Source organism: Coregonus clupeaformis, chromosome 6 (assembly GCF_020615455.1).
Source record: "Coregonus clupeaformis isolate EN_2021a chromosome 6, ASM2061545v1, whole genome shotgun sequence".
In the NCBI taxonomy this organism is placed as follows: Eukaryota; Metazoa; Chordata; class Actinopteri; order Salmoniformes; family Salmonidae; genus Coregonus; species Coregonus clupeaformis.
This window is the reverse complement of record NC_059197.1, coordinates 23,322,307-23,347,212: the sequence shown is the minus strand read 5'-3', so window position 1 is coordinate 23,347,212 and position 24,906 is coordinate 23,322,307. Positions and strand designations below refer to the sequence as shown.

Sequence of the window (24,906 nt, the reverse complement as noted above, 5' to 3'; positions counted from 1 at the left end):
CATTTAGCAGACGCTCTTATCCAGAGCGACTTACAGTTAGCACATACATTATTTTATCGAACCCACAACCCTGGCGTTGCAAACGCCATGCTCTACCAACTGAGCTACATCCCCTGCCGGCCATTCCCTCCCCTACCCTGGACGACGCTGGGCCAATTGTGCGCCGCCCCATGGGTCTCCCGGTTGCGGCCTGCTACGACAGAGCCTGGATTCGAACCAGGATCTCTAGTGGCACAGCTAGCACTGCGATGCAGTGCCTTAGACCACTGCGCCACAACATTCCAGTATTGCCAGAATGGTCCAAACTGTTGCGTACTGCTTTATTCCATAGTTTAGAAACTACTAAATAATTATACTTCATTCAAAGGTCTAGACTAGAGAACGCCACCAATTGCTAGTTTTATGTTCCTATTTAGGCCTAGACAAAGTGACATGACTTTGTCAAAGGCACATGATAGCGTATGTCCAGCAAAATAAGGGGATATTGCAGTAGCTTTTTTGATACTAGCCCATTTTATAGGTTAATATGACCTCACGAGTGTGCTCTGTATCTGCAGACTCTGCGGTCAGTGAGAGGAGGCAGAAAGATCGGGAGGAGCGTCTCGCTCTGGTGCTGTGGAGGCGGCCTATCGTCACACTACACTACTTCCTCCTGGAAACCTTCATCATACTAAAGGAGTGGACATTAAAGTAAACCACTATTTGACAGTAAAACTAGAAACCAACTGATCAGTTGAAAGCTTTCTCAGTTCTGTTGTGTTTACAGTAACAGTCTGCCAGTCTAGTCATTAGGTAGTTGTACCTAATAATAAACTGTTCCACTTCTTCCCCTCTGCAGGTTATGGCGACAAAGGGGTACAGTGTTCTTGTTCCTGGTATTGTGTTCACTGTTCTCCCTTGCCTACTCCACCGAGGGAGCACACCAGAAGGTAAGGAAGGAGAGAAACAGAAACCCCTATCACCTCCTCTGTAATTTATTTATTTTGGGGTTTTAATGGTTAAAGATAAGTAACTGTTCATTCAGATACACTGCATTCCTAGAGGAAAGGTCACCTGAGGAGATGTGTTGTGCTATAAACTTTTTTTTACTTGAGGCTCAGGCCAGTACATTGGATGTATCTTAGCTTATATGTTGATATTGTGGTGTAAAGCGTTGACATTTCCTCTTCTTCCACCACTATCCTTGGCATAACATAGGTCTCCATTGTTCTCTCTAAAGGATAAATGTCTTGTGAAGTTGTATGTTATGGCTATCTTTGTCCATGCAAAAGCCTTATGCGCTCTCTACTTCTCTCTCCCCCTCCTGTCTGTTCTCCTCTGCAGTATGTGCAGTACCTGGAGAAGAGGTTCCTGTGGTGTGCCTACTGGGTAGGTTTGGGCATCCTGTCCTCAGTAGGCCTTGGGACTGGCCTACATACCTTCCTACTATACCTGGTAAGTAAGAGAACCACCCTTCCCTTGCCTGTCAGCTGTGCCATCGAAAATGTAAGCTAACTTATCACGCTCAGACAGTGGAAAAGCCTGCTGTATCTGTAGTAATTACATTTTTGAGAATGCTGGTACAGTATTTGACATTGGATGTTTTTGAGAGCCTGTTAGCTCTGCTTGTCCCATAACTAGCACGATAGATAAAAAAAAATTTATAGTTACGGTGAATTAGTTTACAGTGCTTTTCCTCTTTGAGCAAGAGGGACACATTTTGTGCACAAGGTATTTCCATCATCTGAGTCACCATTGTCAGAAACATAATACATATCCACAGTTTGTCCAGTGGGTGGCCTCATACTTCCTATCTCATTCTTTCAATGTGTTCAGTTCTCCTGCCTGGTTCTCCATAGATCTGCCATTCACCTCTGGACCCAGTTTTTCAGAAGTTATGATAAACTGGGCCCTGATTAGGGCTGTTACATTGACCGTATTACCGCTACACCGGCAGTCACGAGTTATGACCGCAGTCAAATTCTATGTGACTGTCGAGTCACAGTAACTAAGCTTCTCCAAAACTGTGCTCTGATGGCGCTGGTGCTCATTCGTAGCCTACCAAACTTGCTAACGGCCAGTTGCTAATGCCGTGGTACTCAGTGTTCTGTCCCTCTAATCACTCTGACATCGCTGCAAATGCAATCGAATATCTAATCACACACTTGAGAGCCAGCTCCTCATAGCTGGGTGATGCATGGAATTAAATAAGTGTTCCTATAAGCCCATGTGGCGCAACATTTCTATAGGCTATGCAATTACGTGAGAACAGAGTTTTGATGGTCTCTATTAAAAAGAGGATCCAATCAGCTTTCAATAGGCTAGGCTTACTATATTTATTTCTCAACTTTCCTAATATTAAGCACATTGCTTCGCTTTACAACCGGAGTAGCCTACCTGGCTGGCATGAAAATGAACCGCGGGAAAAGTGTCCTCCATTCGCTGTTCAAGTGCATATGGATCATGTATTTTTTCCCCTGCGCCTGTTCCGACAGGTGCTTGATAATGGCCCGTTCTAAATCAAAACTAATTTCACACATATTATTTGGTATATGTAAAGACAAGATTAAATTGACAATAGTCTAATGGGTGAGAATATTATTATCATCACTTGTGAATGATGCCCAGCGTGTGCAGTCTAAGGCAAGATTTTCTTTGTGCAACTTTTTCCAATCATAGTCACATGTAGCCTAGCCCATAGGCCTATATGTTTTGATAAGGTTCGTATCACACCTAAAGTGGCCAAATAACTAAGCATAGCCTTTTTTATTTATTTATTTTTATTTCACCTTTATTTAACCAGGTAAGCCAGTTGAGAACAAGTTCTCATTTACAACCACGACCTGGCCAAGATAAAGCAAAGCAGTGCGATTAAAAACAACAACAACACAGAGTTACATATGGAATAAACAAAACGTACAGTCAATAACACAATAGAAAATCTATATACAGTGTGTGCAAATGTAGTAAGTTATGGAGGTAAGGCAATAAATAGGCCATAGTGCAAAATAATTACAATTTAGTATTAAAACTGGAGTGATAGATGTGCAGAAGATGATGTGCAAATAGAGATACTGGGGTGCAAATGAGCAAAATAAATAACAATATGGGGATGAGGTAGTTGGGTGGGCTGATTACAGATGGGCTGTGTACAGGTGCAGTGATCGGTAAGCTGCTCTGACAACTGATGCTTAAAGTTAGTGAGGGAGATAAGTGTCTCCAGCTTCAGAGATTTTTGCAGTTCGTTCCAGTCATTTGCAGCAGAGAACTGGAAGGAACGGCCAAAGGAGGTGTTGGCTTTGGGGATTACCAGTGAGAGATACCTGCTGGAACGCATACTACAGGTGGATGTTGCTATGGTGACCAATGATCTAAGATAAGGCGGGGATTTGCCTAGAAGTGATTTATAGATGACCTGGAGCCAGTGGGTTTGGCGACGAATATGTAGTGAGGGCCAGCCAACGAGAGCGTACAGGTCACAATGGTGGGTAGTATATGGGGCTTTGGTGACAAAACGGATGGCACTGTGATAGACTTCATCCAATTTGCTGAGTAGAGTGTTAGAAGCTATATTGTAAATGACATCGCTGAAGTCAAGGATCAGTAGGATAGTCAGTTTTACGAGGGCATGTTTAGCAGCATGAGTGAAGGAGGCTTTGTTGCGAAATAGGAAGCCAATTCTAGATTTAACTTTGGATTGGAGATGCTTAATGTGAGTCTGGAAGGAGAGTTTACGGTCTAACCAGACACCTAGGTATTTCTAAGTCAGACCCGCCGAGAGTAGTGATTCTAGTCTGGCGGGCAGGTGCAAGCAGCGTTCGATTGAAGAGCATGCATTTAGTTTTACTAGCGTTTAAGAGCAGTTGGAGGCCACGGGAAGGAGTGTTGTATGGCATTGAAGCTTGTTTGGAAGTTTGTTAACACAGTGTCCAATGAAGGGCCAGATGTATACAAAATGGTGTCGTCTGCGTCGAGGTAGATCTGAGTCACCAGCAGCAAGAGCGACATCATTGATATACACAGAGAATAGAGTCGGCCTGAGAATTGAACCCTGTGGCACCCCCATAGAGACTGCCAGAGGTCCAGACAACAGGCCCTGCGATTTGACACATTGAACTCTATCTGAGAAGTAGTTGGTGAACCAGGCGAGTCAGTCATTTGAGAAACCAAGGCTATTTAGTCTGCCAATAAGAATGCGGTGATTGACAGAGTCAAAAGCCTTGGCCAGGTCGATGAAGACGGCTGCACAGTACTGTCTTTTATCAATCGCGGTTATTATATATTTTAGGACCTTGAGCGTGGCTGAGGTGCACCCATGACCAGCTCGGAAACCAGATTGCATAGCGGAGAAGGTACGGTGGGATTCAAAATGGTCGGTGATCTGTTTGTTAACTTGGCTTTCAAATACTTTGGAAAGGCAGGGCAGGATGGATATACAGTGGGGAGAACAAGTATTTGATACACTGCCGATTTTGCAGGTTTTCCTACTTACAAAGCATGTAGAGGTCTGTAATTGTTATCATAGGTACACTTCAACTGTGAGAGACGGAATCTAAAACAAAAATCCAGAAAATCACATTGAATGATTTTTAAGTAATTCATTCTGCATTTTATTGCATGACATAAGTATTTGATCACCTACCAACCAGTAAGAATTCCGGCTCTCACAGACCTGTTAGGTTTTCTTTAAGAAGCCCTCCTGTTCTCCACTCATTACCTGTATTAACTGCACCTGTTTGAACTCGTTACCTGTATAAAAGACACCTGTCCACACACTCAATCAAACAGACTCCAACCTCTCCGCAATGGCCAAGACCAGAGAGCTGTGTAAGGACCTCGGGGATAAAATTGTAGACCTGCACAAGGCTGGGATGGGCTACAGGACAATAGGCAAGCAGCTTGGTGAGAAGGCAACAACTGTTGGCGCAATTATTAGAAAATGGAAGAAGTTCAAGATGACGGTCAATCACCCTCGGTCTGGGGCTCCATGCAAGATCTCACCTCGTGGGGCATCAATGATCATGAGGAAGGTGAGGGATCAGCCCAGAACTACACGGCAGGACCTGGTCAATGACCTGAAGAGAGCTGGGACCACAGTCTCAAAGAAAACCATTAGTAACACACTACGTCGTCATGAATTAAAATCCTGCAGCGCACGCAAGGTCCCCCTGCTCAAGCCAGCGCATGTCCTGGCACGTCTGAAGTTTGCCAATGACCATCTGGATGATCCAGAGGAGGAATGGGAGAAGGTCATGTGGTCTGATGAGACAAAAATAGAGCTTTTTGGTCTAAACTCCACTTGCCGTGTTTGGAGGAAGAAGGATGAGTACAACCCCAAGAACACCATCCCAACCGTGAAGAATGGAGGTGGAAACATCATTCTTTGGGGATGCTTTTCTGCAAAGGGGACAGGACGACTGCACCGTATTGAGGGGAGGATGGATGGGGCCATGTATCGCGAGATCTTGGCCAACAACCTCCTTCCAGCCACGATCCATCTTCAATGCTCTTACTGAGGGATCTTCCAGCATGACAACGACCCGAAACACACAGCCAGGGCAACTAAGGAGTGGCTCCGTAAGAAGCATCTCAAGGTCCTGGAGTGGCCTAGCCAGTCTCCAGACCTGAACCCAATAGAAAATCTTTGGAGGGAGCTGAAAGTCTGTATTGCCCAGCGACAGCCCCGAAACCTGAAGGAGAAGGTCTGTATGGAGGAGTGGGCCAAAAGCCCTGCTACAGTGTGTGCAAACTTGGTCAAGACCTACAGGAAACGTATGATCTCTGTAATTGCGAACAAAGGTTTCTGTACCAAATATTAAGTTCTGCTTTTCTGGTGTATCAAATACTTATGTCATGCAATAAAATGCAAATAAATTACTTAAAAATCACACAATGTGATTTTCTGGATTTTTGTTTTAGATTCCGTTTCTCACAGTTGAAGTGTACCTATGATAAAAATTACAGACCTCTACATGCTTTGTAAGTAGGAAAACCTGCAAAATCGGCAGTGTATCAAATACTTGTTCTCCCCACTGTAGGTCTGTAACAGTTTGGATCTAGAGTGTCACCCCCTTTGAAGAGGGGGATGACCGCGGCAGCTTTCCAATCTCTGGGGATCTCAGACGATACGAAAGAGAGGTTGAACAGGCTAGTAATAGGGGTTGTGACAATTTCGGCGGCTAACTTTAGAAAGAAAGGGTCCAGATTTTCTAGCCCAGCTGATTTGTAGGGGTCCAGATTTAGCAGCTCTTTCAGGACATCAGCTATCTGAATTTGGGTGAAGGAGAAGCGGGGGGCATGGGCAAGTTGAAGCGGAGGGTGCAGAGCCGGGGTAGGGGTAGCCAGGTGGAAAGCATGGCCAGCCGTAGCAAAATGCTTATTGAAATTCTCGATTATCGTACATTTATCGGTGGTCCTAGCCTATAGGCCTAGGACCCCTGGAACAGGGTTGGAGAGCCTATAGCCTACAGAGTTTAGTGAAACGTGTACTTATAAACCCAGTCATTGCACAATCGTGTGTGAAAAGAGAGTTTTGACTGGCCATTATTTAAGAGGGTCCCAGCTTTCACATGTAATGTTTATTGCTCAACTCTTAAAATGTCTGCTTTACAACTGGTGTAGCCTTTCTGGTATAATCAAAACGGAACCGAGGGAAGAGCTTTCGCTATTCGAGTGCACGCTGCGTTTTATTTTGTGGGCTATTCTAAATAACAAATAATTTCACACATGCACTGAGTGTACAAAACATTAGGATAACTTGCTCTTTCCATGACAGACTGACCAGGTGAATCCAGGTGAAAGCCATGATCCCTTATTGATGTCACTTGTTAAATCAACTTCAATCAGTGTAGATGAAGGGGAGGAGACCGGTTAAAGAAGGATTTCTAAGCCTTGAGACATGGATTGTGTATGTAGAGTGCATTCGGGAAATATTCAGACCCCTTGACTTTTTCCACATTTTGTTACGTTACAGCCTTATTCTAAAATTGATTAAATAAATGTTACTCCTCAATCTACACACAATACCCCATAATGTTAAAGTGAAAACATATTTTTAGAAATGTTTGCAAATGTATAAAAATTAAAACAACTTTGCTATGAGACTCGAAATTGAGCTCCGGTGCATCCTGTTTCCATTGATCATCCTTGAAATGTTTGTACAACTTGGAGTCCACCTGTGGTAAATTCAATTGATTGGACATGATTTGGAAAGGCACACACCTGTCTATATAAGGTCCTACAGTTGATAGTGCATGTCAGAGCAAAAACCAAGCCATGAGGTCGAGGCACAAATCTGGGGAAGGATACCAAAACATTTCTGCAGCATTGAAGGTCCCCAAGAACACAGTGGCCACGATGTCAACGGGGCATTAGAATGTATTAGAAATCAAACTTGGCCTTCCGAGTGGCGCAGCAGTCTAAGGCACTGCGTCGCTGTGTTGCGGCATCACTACAGCCTGGGGTTCGATCCCAGGCTGTGTAACACCCGGCCGTGACCGGGAGTCCCATAGGGCGGCGCACAATTGGCCCAGCGTCGTCCAGGTTAGGGGATGGTTTGGCCGGGGGGGCTTTACTTGGCACATCGCGCTCTAGCGACTCCTTGTGGCGGTCCGGGCGCCTGCAGGCTGACTTCGGTTGTCAGTTGAACGGTGTTTCCTCATTGGTGCAGCTGGCTTCTGGGTTAAGCGAGTGGGTGTTAAGAAGTGCGGCTTGACGGGTCATGTTTGGGAGGACGCATGGCTCAACCTTTGCTTCTCCCGAGCCCGTTGGTATTGCAGTGATGAGACAAGATCGTAATCTTGAAATTGCGGAGAAAAAGGGGTTTCAAATTTTTTTGGGGGAAAAGCGTAAATCAAAACATGTAGCCTAAGGTTTGTATCACAACTAAAGTTGCATAGATAGCTCTAAATTAAGCATATAGTAGGACCTGTTTCAAATGATCACTTTTTTTAACCACTCAACACAGAATAGTTGTCCACACTCCCTCGGAAATCGTTAGGGGAAAATATCCTTTCTATTTTATTCAGCTATGTTCCATTGTATTCTTCTTACCACGAGAATTATAAACAAATCTTATCTGCTAAATGAACTAGTTAAGCCCACAGCCATATGGCATAGCCAGATCAGGGCCTAACATAAGGATGACTCAGAATATGCTGTTCTATACTTCTGAAATGGGCTACATTTCACAATGTTTATTTAGACCTGCCTAAAATAAACAATGGATTTATTGTGATAGTGTAGGCTATATTAAATGATTTATTCGACATTTTAAAATGTAGATGTTCCATAGGTCCGCATCAGTGGCTTGTCTATGCGTGGAAGCCCAGAGATGTTAAATGTGTTTGTTAATTAACAGTCAATTACCGTGAGACCGGCAGTTATTTGCATGACAATTACCAGCTGACAATTTCATGGCCTCCACTGCCCTAGTTCCTGATGAGTGATCATAGTGTGACTGTGGTTGAGTCACGCTCCTTCCTCACTGTGTGTTTTGTTTGTGACATCCATCTTGGCTGTGGTAAAATGAATCATTAAACTGTGATGAAGACAAGGAAGTGATTCTACAGAGGTCCCCACTTTTTCAGTGATGTGGCCATTGTTCACTAGATCTTATGATGTACCCTTGAGTCCAACAGCTCCACATTTACAAATGGGAAATTGCAACGTTTGTACTGAACTTTAGAAATAGCTGCTTTGGAAATACAATTTACTTTTGTAGCCTTTCCAATTCTATGCCTAACTACCCATTATTTTCCTCACTACACACACACTACCCAAACCCACTAGTAGAGACGGGCCTGTAAACCACAGCCTCTGGTAGTGTTGGTGGTGTTGACCTCATGACGTGTCATCTTCCCTAGACGTGTGTATGACCTCATTCCCTTTCCCACATCTCTCCACTCAATGTGAGGGAGGTTATTTCCATCAGTTTTCAGTAATCTTCTCCAAAATGAGAAAATGTAGCTGTCTAATGCAACTTACAAACACTCAAATTATTCTATATGAATTCAAAGATGCATTATCATGATTTCTATAGCGGTAGGCCTACTTTGTATTGTACAAATGTTCATGTGGATATTACCAGTATGTTTGCTTTATATTTGAATCAAGGCATCACTAAAATATCAACCACTTGAGTAAATAAAATCTATTACCACCTACACATGGTTAAGCAGATGTTATTGCGAGTGTAGCGAAATGCTTGTGCTTCTAGTTCCGACAGTGCAGCAATGTCTAGCAAGTAATATCTAACAGTTCCACAACAAAAACCTAATACACACAAATCTAAGTAAAGGGATGGAATAAGAATCTATAAATATATGGATGAGAAATATATGGATATGAGTGCTTGCTTAACTGGTTTTTGGAAAACAATATCTCCTCCTATCTGGAGAATAGTGAGGTTGTGCTCCCTGCTAAAATAGGCTATGTGCACACTTTACCAAACACAAATAACTCAGAGGTGAGGTCAACATATTGGAAAGTCCCTAGTTGAAGGGTGCCAGAAACATCTGCCCTCTGAAGAGCTGCTATGGATTAGATACCCCATAGTAAGGAGCGGAGATATTTTGCTGGGCGTTACAAGCATAATTGTATGATTCATGAGTCTGGTCATGCTGGATTCAGATGGAAATGTAGGGACTGTCTTTTTCTTATTTTGCTAAACAAAGGAAATCAATCAAGGCAATGGCCACCGTGCATGTCATTTGCTATGTTTCGAGGATTATTTACTTCCAAATAATGAAAAGGTGTTGTCTTGTTATTATTGAGTAACCATCATGGTGAAACAAGTATAGATTTGTAACAGAAGGAAAGGCAGGGATTGAGACCTTGTGAACCCGTATTGTGAAAAGAAGACTTGTCAGCATGTCCGCTCACACTCTCTAGGAGAGCTATGGGGATCAGCGCTGACTAATTGTCTTCTGTCTATCTCCTGTCACTGTGGTATCTCAACAGGAGGCGGTATAATAGGCTTCCTGTGCTGTGGTTTCAGGTGCCCTGACTGCCCTCACTGTTAATGAAGCCAGGTGGCTAAGCCTGTGCTCTGATTCATGGAACTGCATACCAGGCTGTTGGGGGAGGCTGTGCTGACTCAGCTGTGTGTGTGTTAGAGCTGGGTGATATGGACAAACCCATATTGTGATAAATTGACAAATGTTTTGTGATAACGATAAATTACAATTTTTGTGGGTGGTGCTAGACCTGTGCGTTATGTACAAAAAGTAATTGCGATTAAATGTTACTATTTTGCTCGATAACAACAAATACAACAAACGATATCCATGTAGACTAATTTGATTTAATTGATCAGTAAATATAGGCTAATGTCCTACAAAAACATTCCAGCGCTAGGCCTAGGCTACTTGATGTAGGCAAATAAGGCGCTCATCTCCGCCCCGCGGGCGCATCAAAACCATACTAACTACAGCCTACTCCGGTTGTAAAGTGGTGCCATGAACTCAATATTAAGAGGTGAGAAATACATTGACATACTTACAGAAAGCTGTGCCTCTCCTCTCTGTAACTATACTGAACAAAAATATAAACGCAACATGCAACAATTTCAAAAATTGTACTGTTCATATTAGGAAATCAGTAAATTAAAATAAATAAATTAGGCCCTTATCTATGGATTTCACATGACTGGGAATACAGATATGCATCTGTTGGTCACAGATACCTTTAAAAAAAAAAGTAGGGGCGTGGATCAGAAAACCAGTCAGTATCTGGTGTGACCACCATTTGCCTCATGCAGCGCGACACATCTCCTTCACATAGAGTTGATCAGGCTGTTGATTGTGGAATGTTGTCCCACTGATCTTCAATGGCTGTGCGAAGTTGCTGGATATTGGCGGGAACACGTCGATCCAGAGCATCCCATACATACTCAATGGGTGACATGTCTGAGTATGCAGGCCATGGAAGAACTGGGACATTTTCAGCTTCTAGGAACTGTGTACAGATCCTTGCGACCTGGGGCTGTGCATTATCATGCTGAAACATGAGGTGATGGCGGTGGATGAATGGCACGAAAATGGGCCTCAGGATCTCGTCACGGTATCTCAGTGCATTCAAATTGCCATCGATAAAATGCAATTGTGTTCGTTGCCCATACCTTAACCCCACCGCCACCATGGGGCACTCGCCCACACGACGCCATACACGTGGTCTGTGGTTGTGAGGTCGGTTGGACATAATGCCAAATCCTCTAAAACAACGTTGGAGGCAGTTTATGGTAGAGAAATTACCATAAAATTCTCTGGCAACAGCTCTGGTGGACATTCCTGCAGTCAGCATGCCATTTGCACGCTCCCTCAACTTGATGATGATCATGCTGTTTAATCATCTTCTTGATATGTCACACCTTTCAGGTGCATGGATTATCTTGGCAAAGAAATGTTCACTAACAGGGATCTAAACAAATTTGTGCACCAAATTTGAGAGAAATAAGCTTTTAGTGCGTATAGAAAGTTTCGGGGATCCTTTATTTCAGCTCATGAAACATGGGACCAACACTTTACATGTTGCGTTTTATATTTTTGTTCAGTGTAGAACAGGAGTTGCTTTAAACTATGTCCCGCAATATCATTTTGAGCAATGGTCATACAGTGCATTCGGAAAGTATTCAGACCCCTTCACCTTTTCCACATCTTGTTACGTTACAGCCTTATTCTAAAATGCATTAAATAAAAATGTCCTCGTCAATCTACGCACAATACCCCATAATGACAAAGCGAAAACAGGTTTGTTGAAATTTTTGCAAATGTATAAATAAAATAAAAAAACTATCACATTTACATAAGTATTCAGACCGTTCCCTATGAGACTTGAAATTGAGCTCTGGTGCATCCTGTTTCCATTGATCATCCTTGAGATGTTTTCATAACTTGATTGGAGTCCAACTGTGGTAAAATCAATTGATTGGGCATGATTTGGAAAGGCACCCCCCTGTCTATATAATGTCCCACAGTTGACAGTGCAGGTCAGAGCAAAAACCAAGCCATGAGTTCGAAAGAATTGTCTGTAGAGCTCCGAGACAGGATTGTGTCGAGGCACAGATCTGGGGAATGGTACCTAAAAAAATGATGCATTATTAAAAGTCCCCAAGAACACGGTGGCATCCATCATTCTTAAATGGAAGAAGTTTGGAACCTCCAAGACTCTTCCTAAAGCTGGCCAAACTGAGCAATCGGGGGAGAAGCGTCTTGGTCAGGGAGGTGACCAAAAACCTGATGGTCCCTCTGACAGAGCTTCAGAGTTCCTCTGTGGAGATGGGAGAACATTCCAGAAGGACAACCATCTCTGCAGCACTCCACCAATCAGGCCTTTTATGGTAGAGTGGCCAGACAGAAGCCACACCTCAGTAAAAGGGACATGACTTCCCACTTGGAGTTTGCCAATAGGCCCCTAAAGCATCATGCTGTGAAGATGTTTTTCAGTGGCAGGGACTGGGAGACTAGTCAGGATCGAGGCAAAGATGAACGTAGTAAAGTACAGAGATCCTTGATGAAAACCTGCTCCAGAGCGCTCAGGACCAGACTGGGGCGACGGTTCACCTTCCAACAGGACAACGATCCTAAGCACACAGCCAAGTCAATGCAGGAGTGGCTTCGGGACAAGTCTCTGAATGTCCTTGAGTGGCCCAGCTAGAGCCCAGACTTGAACTTGATCGAACATCTCTGGAGAAACCTGAAAATAGCTGTGCAGCAATGCTCCCCATCCAACCTGACAGCGCTTGAGAGGATCTACAGAGAAGAATGGGAGAAGCTCCCCAAATACAGGTGTGCCAAGCTTGTAGCGTCATACCCAAGAAGACTCAAGGCTGTAATCGCTGCCAAAGGTGCTTCAACAAAGTACTGAGTAAAGGGTCTGAATACTTATGTAAATGTATATTTCTGTTTTTTATTTTTAATACATTAGAAACAAATTATAAAAACCAGTTTTTGCTTTGTCATTGTGGGGTATTGTGTGTAGATTGGTGAGGGGGGGAAATAATTTAATCAATTTTAGAATAAGGCTGTAATGTAACAAAATGTGGAAATAGTCAAGGGGTTAGAATACTTTCAGAATGCACTGTATATTTGTGCTTCTCAGAATACATCTCTCCCTCCTCCGTGCGCACAGTGGGGAGAGGGAGTGAGAGTCGGCAGCCGACAGGGACCAGCAGGAACCAACATAATGCATAGGCTATTACTGTTGACCAAATAATGGTTTTAGAACAATCTATAGGAACGTTGTGTAGCAAAATCACCGAACATTACCAATGTAAGCAAAATATTTTGGTAAGAAGAAGGCGATGTCCGTAATTTTCGGTTTATCATCCCAGCTCTAGTGTTTGTGTCAACTGTACATGTTGAGTTAAGGAATACCCATCCATCCTCTGGCTCTCAGGGTCCACACATAGCATCAGTCACCCTGGCTGCGTACGAGTGTGGTTCTACAGACTTCCCAGAGCCCCCCTACCCAGACCAGATCATCTGCCCAGAGGGAGGTGGAATGGAGGGCAGCATCTCACTCTGGTCCATCGTCTCAAAGGTCCGCCTGGAGGCCTGTATGTGGGTGAGTAAACATCTGTCTTTATTCAATGGCAAAAATAAGTATAATTAAACTAAGGTTCAACGTTCTAGTGAATTCTATGGGGCGGTTTCCTGGACACAGATTAAGCCTAGTCCTCAACAACAACAAAAAAACAAGCTCAATGGAGAATGTCCATTAAAGTTTGTTTTTCTGTCCAGGACTTAATCTGTGCCTGGGGAAAGCGCTCCTTTTTGGGTTTAGAACAATCAGGGCAACTTGAGGGCTCAATATTGGTAGTCTTCGGTTGACCTCATGTAACCTCACCTATGACATCCTCTAGTAGTGAGAGACCATAGAGCTATGCCTGACTGTGGTATGACCCAGTGTGTATGAACCAGTGCTAAGCTAACCCAGTGTGTATGAACCAGTGCTAAGCTAACCCAGTGTGTATGAACCAGTGCTAAGCTAACCCAGTGTGTATGAACCAGTGCTAAGCTAACCCAGTGTGTGACTGTCTCTCCAGGGTGCAGGCACAGCCATTGGGGAGTTGCCCCCCTACTTCATGGCCCGAGCAGCCAGGCTATCTGGAGCAGACCCAGATGACGAAGACTATGAGGAGTTTGAGGAGATGCTGGAGCAGGCAGAGACCGCTCAGGTGAGTGGAGACTCTGTTCTCACATCTCAGAGTGTAGTAGCCTGCCTCTTGAATGCCTCATTCCACCCAAATCTGTGGAGTCCTATATACTCTTCTTCAGTCTTTTATTTTGGGATCGAACTCTACTTAACTGTCCATCACTATCTACTGACTTCTCTATCTGGCCTGTGATTGGCCTCCAGTTATCAGATGACTTCTCTGAAAACCCCTCCTCCCACCATTTCCAGTAAGGTCATTGCTAGTGGAGTGAGTCACGGTGAAACAAGCTCCCCTGTAATCATCCCTGAGGCCTTTCTTTTCATGATCCTTTCATTTGAGGGACAGGCAATGTGAACAGGCTACTGACATGACTGCCAGTGCCTACCACTTAGATCAGATTGCTGACTAAGCAAAGAGCTCCGATAGATTTAAGAATCATATATTCAACAGAATTTTCCTCCAGTCTAGTCTCACGTCATGGAATCTGAAATAAATAAGGAATATCTTATCACGTCTTTACCAGTAAATGTGTGTACAGCTGCACACTCATAATTTATTATTAAGATATTGTGACCTTGGGACGATAAGGTTATATCTGTGCTTAGCATATTTCAGAGATATTGAGAATCAAAGTTTTCACATCTCAGATCTCAGAACTGTTTTGTAGTGAATTCATTCATAACCCATTTAATGTCCTCACCTTCAAGGTACTTAAATGACAGAATATTAAAATCCTGAGACATGTTTTTTTTGTTTGGGGGTGCAAACGCAGATAGAACCTCATGGTTCTGAAATGTCAATATGGGTTCAGCCATAAGGTTCTATCTGGCACAGAATGTAAAAATTATAAAAATTATTACAGATATTTAATGATTAAATAAAGAGAATACCCTTCTTTCTAATCACATCATCAAATATATGAATTAATGTTCATCACATGATCGATAGTTCACTAAAATGACAACTACACTATATCCTATCGAGAACTAAGCAACATTGCTAAAGCTTAGCTCTGGATGAGTAAACTGATATATTTTTCTGGTCTCTGACACCCAACGTCAGTAAACTACTTGATAGTTAAATAAAATGTGTTATGTCTGTAATTTTTGTGAAATACTCCTTCCATTAATGCTTGCGTATTGATATAGAACAAGACAAAAACCGCAATGCCTCTCCAATAGTCCATCAACATGCTCTAAGGCACCTGTATTTATTTATGTTTACCATAAAGAGCTTAATTAGTGTAAAACATCTAAGTAATTGCAAAAGAGGACAAGAACTTGTGATATGAACAATCAAGGACTTGAGACTAAAAGGTTCTATGTGCAAAATGTATGGTTTTGAGATTCATTTTTTTGAAGTCCCAGACTGTTTTGTGATGTCTTCCTCTTTCATGACTCAAAGTACCTCACCTTAAATACAATTATATTTTTGACAACCCAGCATTGTGTGATTGGATTGCAGATATAGCCTTTTAGAACCAAGTTCAAAGGTGTTTGTACAGATACAACTTTCAGACTTTTTCACAGATCTGACATACTGTATGTCGCATGTGAAGGACCTCCTAAAGAGCAACTCTATGTGAATAACTCATTTTTTACACATGTCAGATAGAGCCTTATAGTCAGTCCCAAGGTCTCGATATATCATGTCAGATGCTTTTGACCTGATGTTTACGGCTGAATAGTTTTAGGGAAAAGGTTGAGGTAGTATGTGTCACATTATCACTAAAAACACCATTGATTAGATGTGTGTATGTGTGTATATATACACAGTTGAAGTCGGAAGTTTACATACACTTAGGTTGGAGTCATTAAAACTCGTTTTTCAACCACTCCACAAATTTCTTGTTAACAAACTATAGTTTTGGCAAGTCGGTTAGGACATCTACTTTGTGCATGACACAAGTAATTTTTCCAACCATTGTTTACAGACAGATTATTTCACTTAATTCACTGTATCACAATTCCAGTGGGTCAGAAGTTTACATACAGTAAGTTGACTGTGCCTTTAAACAGCTTGGAAAATTCCAGGAAAGGATGTCATGGCTTTAGAAGCTTCTGATGGGATAATTGACATCATTTGAGTCAATTGGAGGTGTACCTGTGGATGTATTTCAAGGTCTACCTTCAAACTCAGTGCCTCTTTGCTTGACATCATGGGAAAATCTAAAGAAATCAGCCAAGACCTCAGAAAAAGAATTGTAAACCTCCACAAGTCTGGTTCATCCTTGGGAGCAATTTCCAAACGCCTGAAGGTACCACGTTCATCTGTACAAACAATAGTACGCAACTATAAACACCATCGGACCACGCAGCCGTTATACCGCTCAGGAAGGAGACACGTTCTGTCTCCTAGAGATGAACGTACTTTGGTGTGAAAAGTGCAAATCAATCCCAGAACAACATCAAAGGACCTTGTCTGTAAAACGAGTCCTATATCGACATAACCTGAAAGGCCGCTCAGCAAGGAAGAAGCCACTGCTCCAAAACCACCATAAAAAAGCCAGACTATGGTTTGCAACTGCACATGGGGACAAAGATTGTACTTTTTGGAGAAATGTCCTCTGGTCTGATGAAACACAAATATAACTGTTTGACCATAATGACCATCATTATGTTTGGAGGGAAAAGGCGATGGCTTGCAAGCTGAAGAACACCATCCCAACCGTGAAGCACGGGGGTGGCAGCATCATGCTGTGGGGGTGCTTTGCTGCAGGAGGGACTAATGCACTTCACAAAATAGATGGCATCATGAGGAAGGAAAATTATGTGGATATATTGAAGCAACATCTCAAGACATCAGTCAGGAAGTTAAAGCTTGGTCGCAAATGGGTCTTCCAAATGGACAATGACCCCAAGCATACTTCCAAAGTTGTGGCAAAATGGCTTAAGGACAACAAAGTCAAGGTATTGGAGTGACCATCACAAAGCCCTGACCTCAATCCTATAGAACATTTGTGGGCAGAACTGAAAAAGCGTGTGCGAGCAAGGAGGCCTACAAACCTGACTCAGTTACACCAGCTCTGTCAGGAGGAATGGGCCAAAATTCACCCGACTTATTGTGGGAAGCTTGTGGAAGGCTACCCTAAACATTTGACCCAAGTTAAACAATTTAAAGGCAATGCTACCAAATACAAATTGAGTGTAACTTCTGACCCACTGGGAATGTGATGAAAGAAATAAAAGCTGAAATAAATCATTCTCTACTATTATTCTGACATTTCACATTCTTAAAATGAAGTGGTGATCCTAACTGACCTAAGACTGAGTTTGTACTAGGATTAAATGTCAGGAATTGTGAAAAACTGAGTTTAAATGTATTTGGCTAAGCCATTTTTCCTATTTTGTTGCCTTACAACCTGGAATTAAAATGTATTTTTGGGGGGGTTTGTATCATTTGATTTACACAACATGCCTACCACTTTGAAGATGGTGAAACAAACAAGAAAGAGACAAACAGAACTTGAGCGTGTGTAACTATTCACCCCCTCAAGTCAATACTTTGTAGAGCAACCTTCTGCAGCAATTACAGCTGCAAGTCTCTTGGCGTATGTCTCTATAAGCTTGGCACATCTAGCCACTGGGATTTTTGCCCATTCTTCAAGGAAAAACTGCTCCAGCTCCTTCAAGTTGGATGGGTTCTGCTGGTGTACAGCAATCTTTAAGTCATACCACAGATTCTCAATTGGATTGAGGTCTGGGCTTTGACTAGGCCATTCCAAAAATGTAAATGTTTCCCCTTGAACCACTCGAGTGTTGCTTTAGCAGTATGCTTAGGGTCATTGTCCTGCTGGAAGGTGAACCTCTGTCCTAGTCTCAAATCTCTGGAAGACTGAAACAGGTTTCCCTCAAGAATTTCCCTGTATTTAGCGCCATCCATCATTCCTTCTATTCTGACCAGTTTCCCAGTCCCTGCCGATGGGAAAAACATCCCCACAGCATGATGCTGCCACCACCATGCTTCACTGTGGGGATGGTGTTCTCGGGGTGATGAGAGGTGTTGGGTTTGCGCCAGACATGGCGTTTTCCTTGATGGCCAAAAAGCTCAATTTTAGTCTCATATGTTTGGGGAGTCTCCCACATGCCTTTTGGCGGACACCAAACGTGTTTGCTTATATTTTTCTTTAAGCAATGGCTTTTTTCTGGCCACTCTTCCGTAAAGCCCAGCTCTGTGGAGTGTATGGCTTAAAGTGGTCCTATGGACAGATAATCCAATCTCCGCTGTGGAGCTTTGCAGGTAATTCTGAAGGTAATTGGTTGCACCAGATCTTATTTAGGGGCTTCATAGCAAAGGGGGTGAATACGCATCACTTTTCCGTTATTTATTTTATAGAATTTTTTGAAACAAGTTATTTTTTTCACTTCACCAATTTGGACTATTTTGTGTATGTCCATTACATGAAATCCAAATTTAAAAATCTATTTACATTACAGGTTGTAATGCAACAAAATAGGAAAAACGCCAAGGGTGATGAATACCTTTGCAAGGCACTGTACTGTATCATGATATTGATATATTATTGTAGAAATTGTTTAATGTGTGAAGCATTAATTAATATTGGATAATAAACTATTGAATTATGTTTCAGGATTTTGTTACTAGAGCAAAACTGGGCGTTCAGAACATGGTGCAGAAAGTGGGATTCTTTGGGATTCTAGCCTGTGCCTCGGTAAGTCCAAAACTACATTGCAGGCAACTGTTTGATGACTTGACTTGACATGAACTCTTATCTTATACTATTTTAAAGTTGAGGCCTTTATTATTACAGCGCATCACTGAATATTGTACACTACATGGCCAAAAGTATGTGGACAACCCTTCAAATTAGTAGATTCAGCCATTTCAGCTGAATCCACTGTAAGTGCTGTTATTGTGAAGTGGAAACGTCTAGGAGCAACAACGACTCAGCCGCAAAGTGGTAGGCAACACAAGCTCACAGAACGGGACTGCTGAAGTGCGTAGCGCGTAAAAATCGCCTGTCCTCGGTTGCAACACTCACTACTGAGTTCCAAACTGCCTCTGGAAGCAACGTCCGCACAAGAACTGTTCGTTGGGAGCTTCATGAAATGGGTTACCATGGCCGAGCAGCCGCACACAAGCCTAAGATCACAATGCGCAATGCCAAGCGTCTGCCGTCATTGGACTGTGGAGCAGTGGAAACGCGTTCTCTGGAGTGATAATCACGCTTCACCATCTGGCAGTCCGACGGACAAATCTGGGTTTGGCGGATGCCAGGAGAATGCTACTTGCCCCAATGCATAGTGCCAACTGTGAAGTTTGGTGGAGGAGGAATAATGGTCTAGGGCTGTTTTTCATGGTTCGGGCTAGGCCCCTTAGTTCGTGAAGGGAAATCTTAAAGCTACAGCAAACAATGAAATTCTAGATGATTCTGTGCTTCCAACTTTGTGGCAACAGTTTGGGGAAGGCCCTTTCCTGTTTCAGCATGAGAATGCCACCGTGAACAAAGCGAGGTCCATACAGAAATGGTTTGTTGAGATCGGTGTGGAAGAACTTGACTGGCCTACACAAAGCCCTGACCTCACCCCCATCGAACACCTTTGGGATGAATTGGAATGCAGACTGCGAGCCAGGCCTAATCGCCCAACATCAGTGCCCGACCTCACTAATGCGCTTGTGGCTGAATGGAAGCAAGTCCCCGCAACAATGTTCCACCATCTAGTGGAAAGCCTTCCCAGAAGAATGGAGGCTGTTATAGCAGCAAAGGGGGGACCAACTCCATATTAATGCCCATGATTTTGGAATGAGTTGTTTGATGAGCAGGTCTCCACATACTTTTGGCCATGTATGTTGATAGTTAGTGTATGTTGATGTTTGTTACAATGAAGTTATGGCAATGAAGGTAGAATTCGAATGCACTCCTCTATTACAGGATATCTTTTCACATGTTACGACCTGTCTTTCAGATTCCTAATCCTCTGTTTGACCTTGCTGGTATAACATGTGGCCACTTCCTGGTACCATTTTGGACCTTCTTTGGAGCGACTCTTATTGGGAAAGCCATCGTCAAGATGCACATACAAGTAAATATTTGAGTTGTACTAAACAATTAGACATATTCAGACATTTTATTTTTTAGGGGGTAGATCAGCTTTAATATTGCAGGTAGATTGTAACTTCCATCAATGTAATTGTCTGCGTCACTTCCAATCCCCCATATATTTTTCTTGCACACATACACATATATATATATATATATACACAGTTGAAGTCGGAAGTTTACGTACACCTTGTCAGAATAATAGAGAGAATGATTGATTTATTTCAGCTTTTATTTCTTTCATCACATTCCCAGTGGGTCAGAAGTTTACATACACTCAATTTGTATTTGGTAGCATTGCCTTTAAATTGTTTAACTTGGGTCAAACGTTTCGGGTAGCCTTCCACAAGCTTCCCACAATAAGTTGGGTGAATTTTGGCCCATTCCTCCTGACAGAGCTGGTGTAACTGAGTCAGGTTTGTAGGCCTCCTTGCTCGCACACACTTTTTCAGTTCTGCCCACACATTTCCTATAGGATTGAGGTCAGGGCTTTGTGATGGCCACTCCAATACCTTGACTTTGTTGTCCTTAAGCCATTTTGCCACAACTTTGGAAGTATGCTTGGGGTCATTGTCCATTTGGAAGACCTATTTGCGACCAAGCTTTAACTTCCTGACTGATGTCTTGAGATGTTGCTTCAATATATCCACACAATTTTCCTTCCTCATGATGACATCTATTTTGTGAAGTGCATCAGTTCCTCCTACAGGAAAGCACCCCCACAGCATGATGCTGCCACCCCCGTGCTTCATGGTTGGGATGGTGTTCTTCGGCTTGCAAGCCACCCCCTTTTTTCTCCAAACATAACGATGGTCATTATGGCCAAACAGTTCTATTTTTGTTTCATCAGACCAGAGGACATTTCTCCAAAAAGTATGATCTTTGTCCCCATGTGCAGTTGCAAACCGTAGTCTGGCTTTTTTTATGGCGGTTTTGGAGCAGAGGCTTCTTCCTTGCTGAGCGGCCTTTCAGGTTATGTCGATATAGGACTCGTTTTACAGTGGATATAGATACTTTTGTACCTGTTTCCTCCAGCATCTTCACAAGGTCCTTTGCTGTTGTTCTGGGATTTATTTGCACTTTTCGCACCAAAAGTACGTTCATCTCTAGGAGACAGAACGCGTCTCCTTCCTGAGTGATATGATGGCTGCGTGGTCCCATGGTTTTTATAGTTGCGTACTATTGTTTGTACAGATGAACGTGGTACCTTCAGGCGTTTGGAAATTGCTCCCAAGGATGAACCAGACTTGTGGAGGTCTACAATTTTTTTTCTGAGGTCTTTGCTGATTTCTTTTGATTTTCCCATGATGTCAAGCAAAGAGGCACTGAGTTTGAAGGTAGGCCCTGAAATACATCCACAGGTACACCTCCAATTGACTCAAATTATGTCAATTAGCCTATCAGAAGCTTCTACAGCCATGACATCATTTTCTGGAATTTTCCAAGCCGTTTAAAGGCACAGTCAACTTAGTGTATGTAAACTTCTGACCCACTGGAATTGTGATACAATGAAACAATTGTTGGAAAAATTACTTGTCATGCACAAAGTAGATGTCCTAACCGACTTGCCAAAACTATAGTTTGTTAACAATAAATTTTTTGGAGTGGTTGAAAAACGAGTTTTAATGACTCCAACCTAAGTGTATGTAAACTTCCGACTTCAACTGTATACATACATACATACACACATCCTTTAAAAAATATATTTTCCTTTATTACTTTCAAACCCCACCACCCCTTCCCTAATTGGAGTAAACTAGCGAACAACAACGCTTATGCCTCTACTTCCAGCTTATAATAATAATAAATAATATGCCATTTAGCAGACGCTTTTATCCAAAGCGACTTACAGTCATGCGTGCATACATTTTATTTTATTTTTTTTATTTTTTTTGTGTATGGGTGGTCCCGGGGATCGAACCCACTACCTTGGCATTACAAGCGCCGTGCTCTACCAGCTGAGCTACAGAGGACCACATACTATATACATTTTATGGACACAGTCAATTTTACAATTAGTTTTATTTTCTTTGTTTTTTACTCCTGAACTTCCTCTACCCTCAACCTCTTAATGTCAGAATATTTTCAGTTGGCTGTAATTCCATGGTTTCTGTATTTGAAGTACTTTTAGTGCTGCTGTTGAAGACCATTCCAGATGAAAGGAGTATGGAGAGCACTTTAACGAGAAGCATTGCTTTTTGTAAACCAGATCAAAATCTTAGTTGTCGGCTGTATTGTTGAGTCTGCCACAGTGACTAATTTACTCCCAGACGGTGCGAGACTGACTGTGTGTGTCTGTGAGTTGTGGTGGTGAGTGCTGAGTCGTCTAACCAGACCAATCCATCTGTGGTACCAGCCAGTGATCTCACCAGTTCTGACAAAGCCCTCCAGAGTTAAGGAGGAGGACCAGGGTCCGGGAGATGCTTTGTGCTTCTCCCTCAGACCTCAAGGGTCTTTTACTGTCCAGACTTGGCTGGGACGGCATTTGTCACTGTGTTCAAAGCAGACATGGGATATATCCCCCACCTCGGTACAGGTTTTCACTGTCTATGTCTCTGTCTGAGACTGATTACTAATCCCCCAGTTGATTCATTTGTCTTCCCACAGAAACTGTTTGTTATCATAACTTTCAGCAAGCACATAGTGGAACAGATGGTGTCTCTGATCGGGTGAGTATGTGTCTGTGTTAATGTATGCATATAAATGAAGAGCGCGGTGCTTTGTCCGTTTAGCATCCTTCCTCTGTGCTTTAATGGGGGCAGGGCTCAACATTTATGCTTGTTAAGTAGGAAAAAAATCACACATCACAATATCAAACAATTACTCCGAACAGAGTTGGATCAGAGAGGCCAACATTGGAATAATATTCTAATCTATTTTTCATGTACACTACTGGTCAAAAGTTTTAGAACACCTACTCATTCAAGGGTTTTTCTTTATTTTTTTACTATTTTCTACATTGTAGAATAATAGTGAAGACATCAAAACTATGAAAAAACACACATGGAACCATGTAGTAACCAAACAATTTTTAACTAATCAAAATATCTTTTATATTTGAGATTCTTCAAAGTAGCCACCCTTTGCCTTGATGACAGCTTTGCACACTCTTGGCATTCTCTCAACAAGCTTCATGAGGTAGTCACCTGGAATGCATTTCAATTAACAGCTGTGCCTTCTTAAAAGTTAATTTGTCGAATTTCTTTCCTTAATGCGTTTCAGCCAATCAAAATAAATCAATTTTAATTCCAGGTTGTAAGGCAACAAAATAGGAAAAATGCCAAGGGGGGTGAATACTTTCGCAAGCCACTGTATGTAGGAACTCCTTCAAGACTGTTGGAAAAGCATTCCAGGTGAAGCTGGTTGAGAGAATGCCAAGAGTGTGCAAAGCTGTCATCAAGGCAAGGGGGTGGCTATTTGAAGAATCTCAAATATAAAATATATTTTGATTTGGTTAACACTTTTTTGGTTACTACATGATTCCATATGTGTTATTTCATAGTTTTGATGTCTTCACTATTATTCTACAATGTAAAAAATAGTAAAAATAAAGAATACAACTTTTGACCGGTAGCATACAGTTGTGGTCAAAAGTTTTGAATGACACAAATATTGGTCTTCACAAAGTTTGCTGCTTCAGTGTTTTTAGATATTTTTGTCAGATGTTACTATGGTATACTGAAGTATAATTACAAGCATTCCATAAGGGTCAAAGGCTTTTATTGCCAATTACATTAAGTTTATGCAAAGAGTCAATATTTGCAGTGTTGACCCTTCTTTTTCAAGACCTCTGCAATCCGCCCTGGCATGCTGTCAATTAACTTCTGGGCCACATCCTGACTGATGGCAGCCCATTCTTGCATAATCAATGCTTGGAGTTTGTCAGAATTTGTGGGTTTTTGTTTGTCCACCCGCCTCTTGAGGATCGACCATCAATTCTCAATGGGATTAAGGTCTGGGGAGTTTCGATGTTTTGTTCCCCGAGCCACTTAGTTATCACTTTTGCCTTATTTCTTATTTTATTTTACCTTTATTTAACTAGGCAAGTCAGTTAACAACAAATTCTTATTTACAATGACGGCCTACACCGGCCAAACCCGGACGATGCTGGGCCAATTGTGCACCGCCCTATGGGACTGCCAATCACGGCCGGTTGTGATACAGCCTGGAATCTAACCAGGGGGTCTGTAGTGACACCTCAAGCACTGAGATGCAGTGCCTTAGACAGCTGCACCACTCGGGAGCAAGGTGCTTCATCATGCTGGAAAAGGCATTGGTCATCACCAAACTGTTCTTGGATGGTTGGGAGAAGTTGCTCTCGGAGGATGTGTTGGTACCATTCTTTATTCATGGCTGTGTTCTTAGGCAAAATTGTGAGTGAGCCCACTCCCTTGGCTGAGAAGCAACCCCACACATGAATGGTCTCAGGATGCTTTACTGTTGGCATGACACAGGACTGATGGTAGCGCTCACCTTGTCTTCTCCGGACAAGCTTTTTTCCGGATGCCCCAAACAATCGGAAAGGGGATTCATCAGAGAAAATGACTTTACCCCAGTCCTCAGCAGTCCAATCCCTGTACCTTTTGCACAATATCAGTCTGTCCCTGATGTTTTTCCTGGAGAGAAGTGGCTTCCTCGCTGCCCTTCTTGACACCAGGCCATCCTCCAAAAGTCTTCGCCTTACTGTGCGTGCAGATGCACTCACACGTGA

The 24,906-nt window shown here is 42.6% G+C and overlaps 1 protein-coding gene across 1 annotated transcript in view; it reads left to right on the top strand.

The window, feature by feature from the left end:
- Positions 1–24,906, top strand: part of LOC121568013 (vacuole membrane protein 1) — a 30,129-nt gene that overhangs the window by 1,759 nt on the left and 3,464 nt on the right. The window contains exons 3-10 of the mRNA XM_041878493.2: positions 558–690; positions 839–929; positions 1,324–1,434; positions 13,375–13,542; positions 14,024–14,155; positions 18,726–18,806; positions 20,062–20,178; positions 22,803–22,864. Coding sequence (XP_041734427.1) covers positions 558–690; positions 839–929; positions 1,324–1,434; positions 13,375–13,542; positions 14,024–14,155; positions 18,726–18,806; positions 20,062–20,178; positions 22,803–22,864 — 895 coding nt within the window. The remainder of the gene's footprint in view (positions 1–557; positions 691–838; positions 930–1,323; positions 1,435–13,374; positions 13,543–14,023; positions 14,156–18,725; positions 18,807–20,061; positions 20,179–22,802; positions 22,865–24,906) is intronic.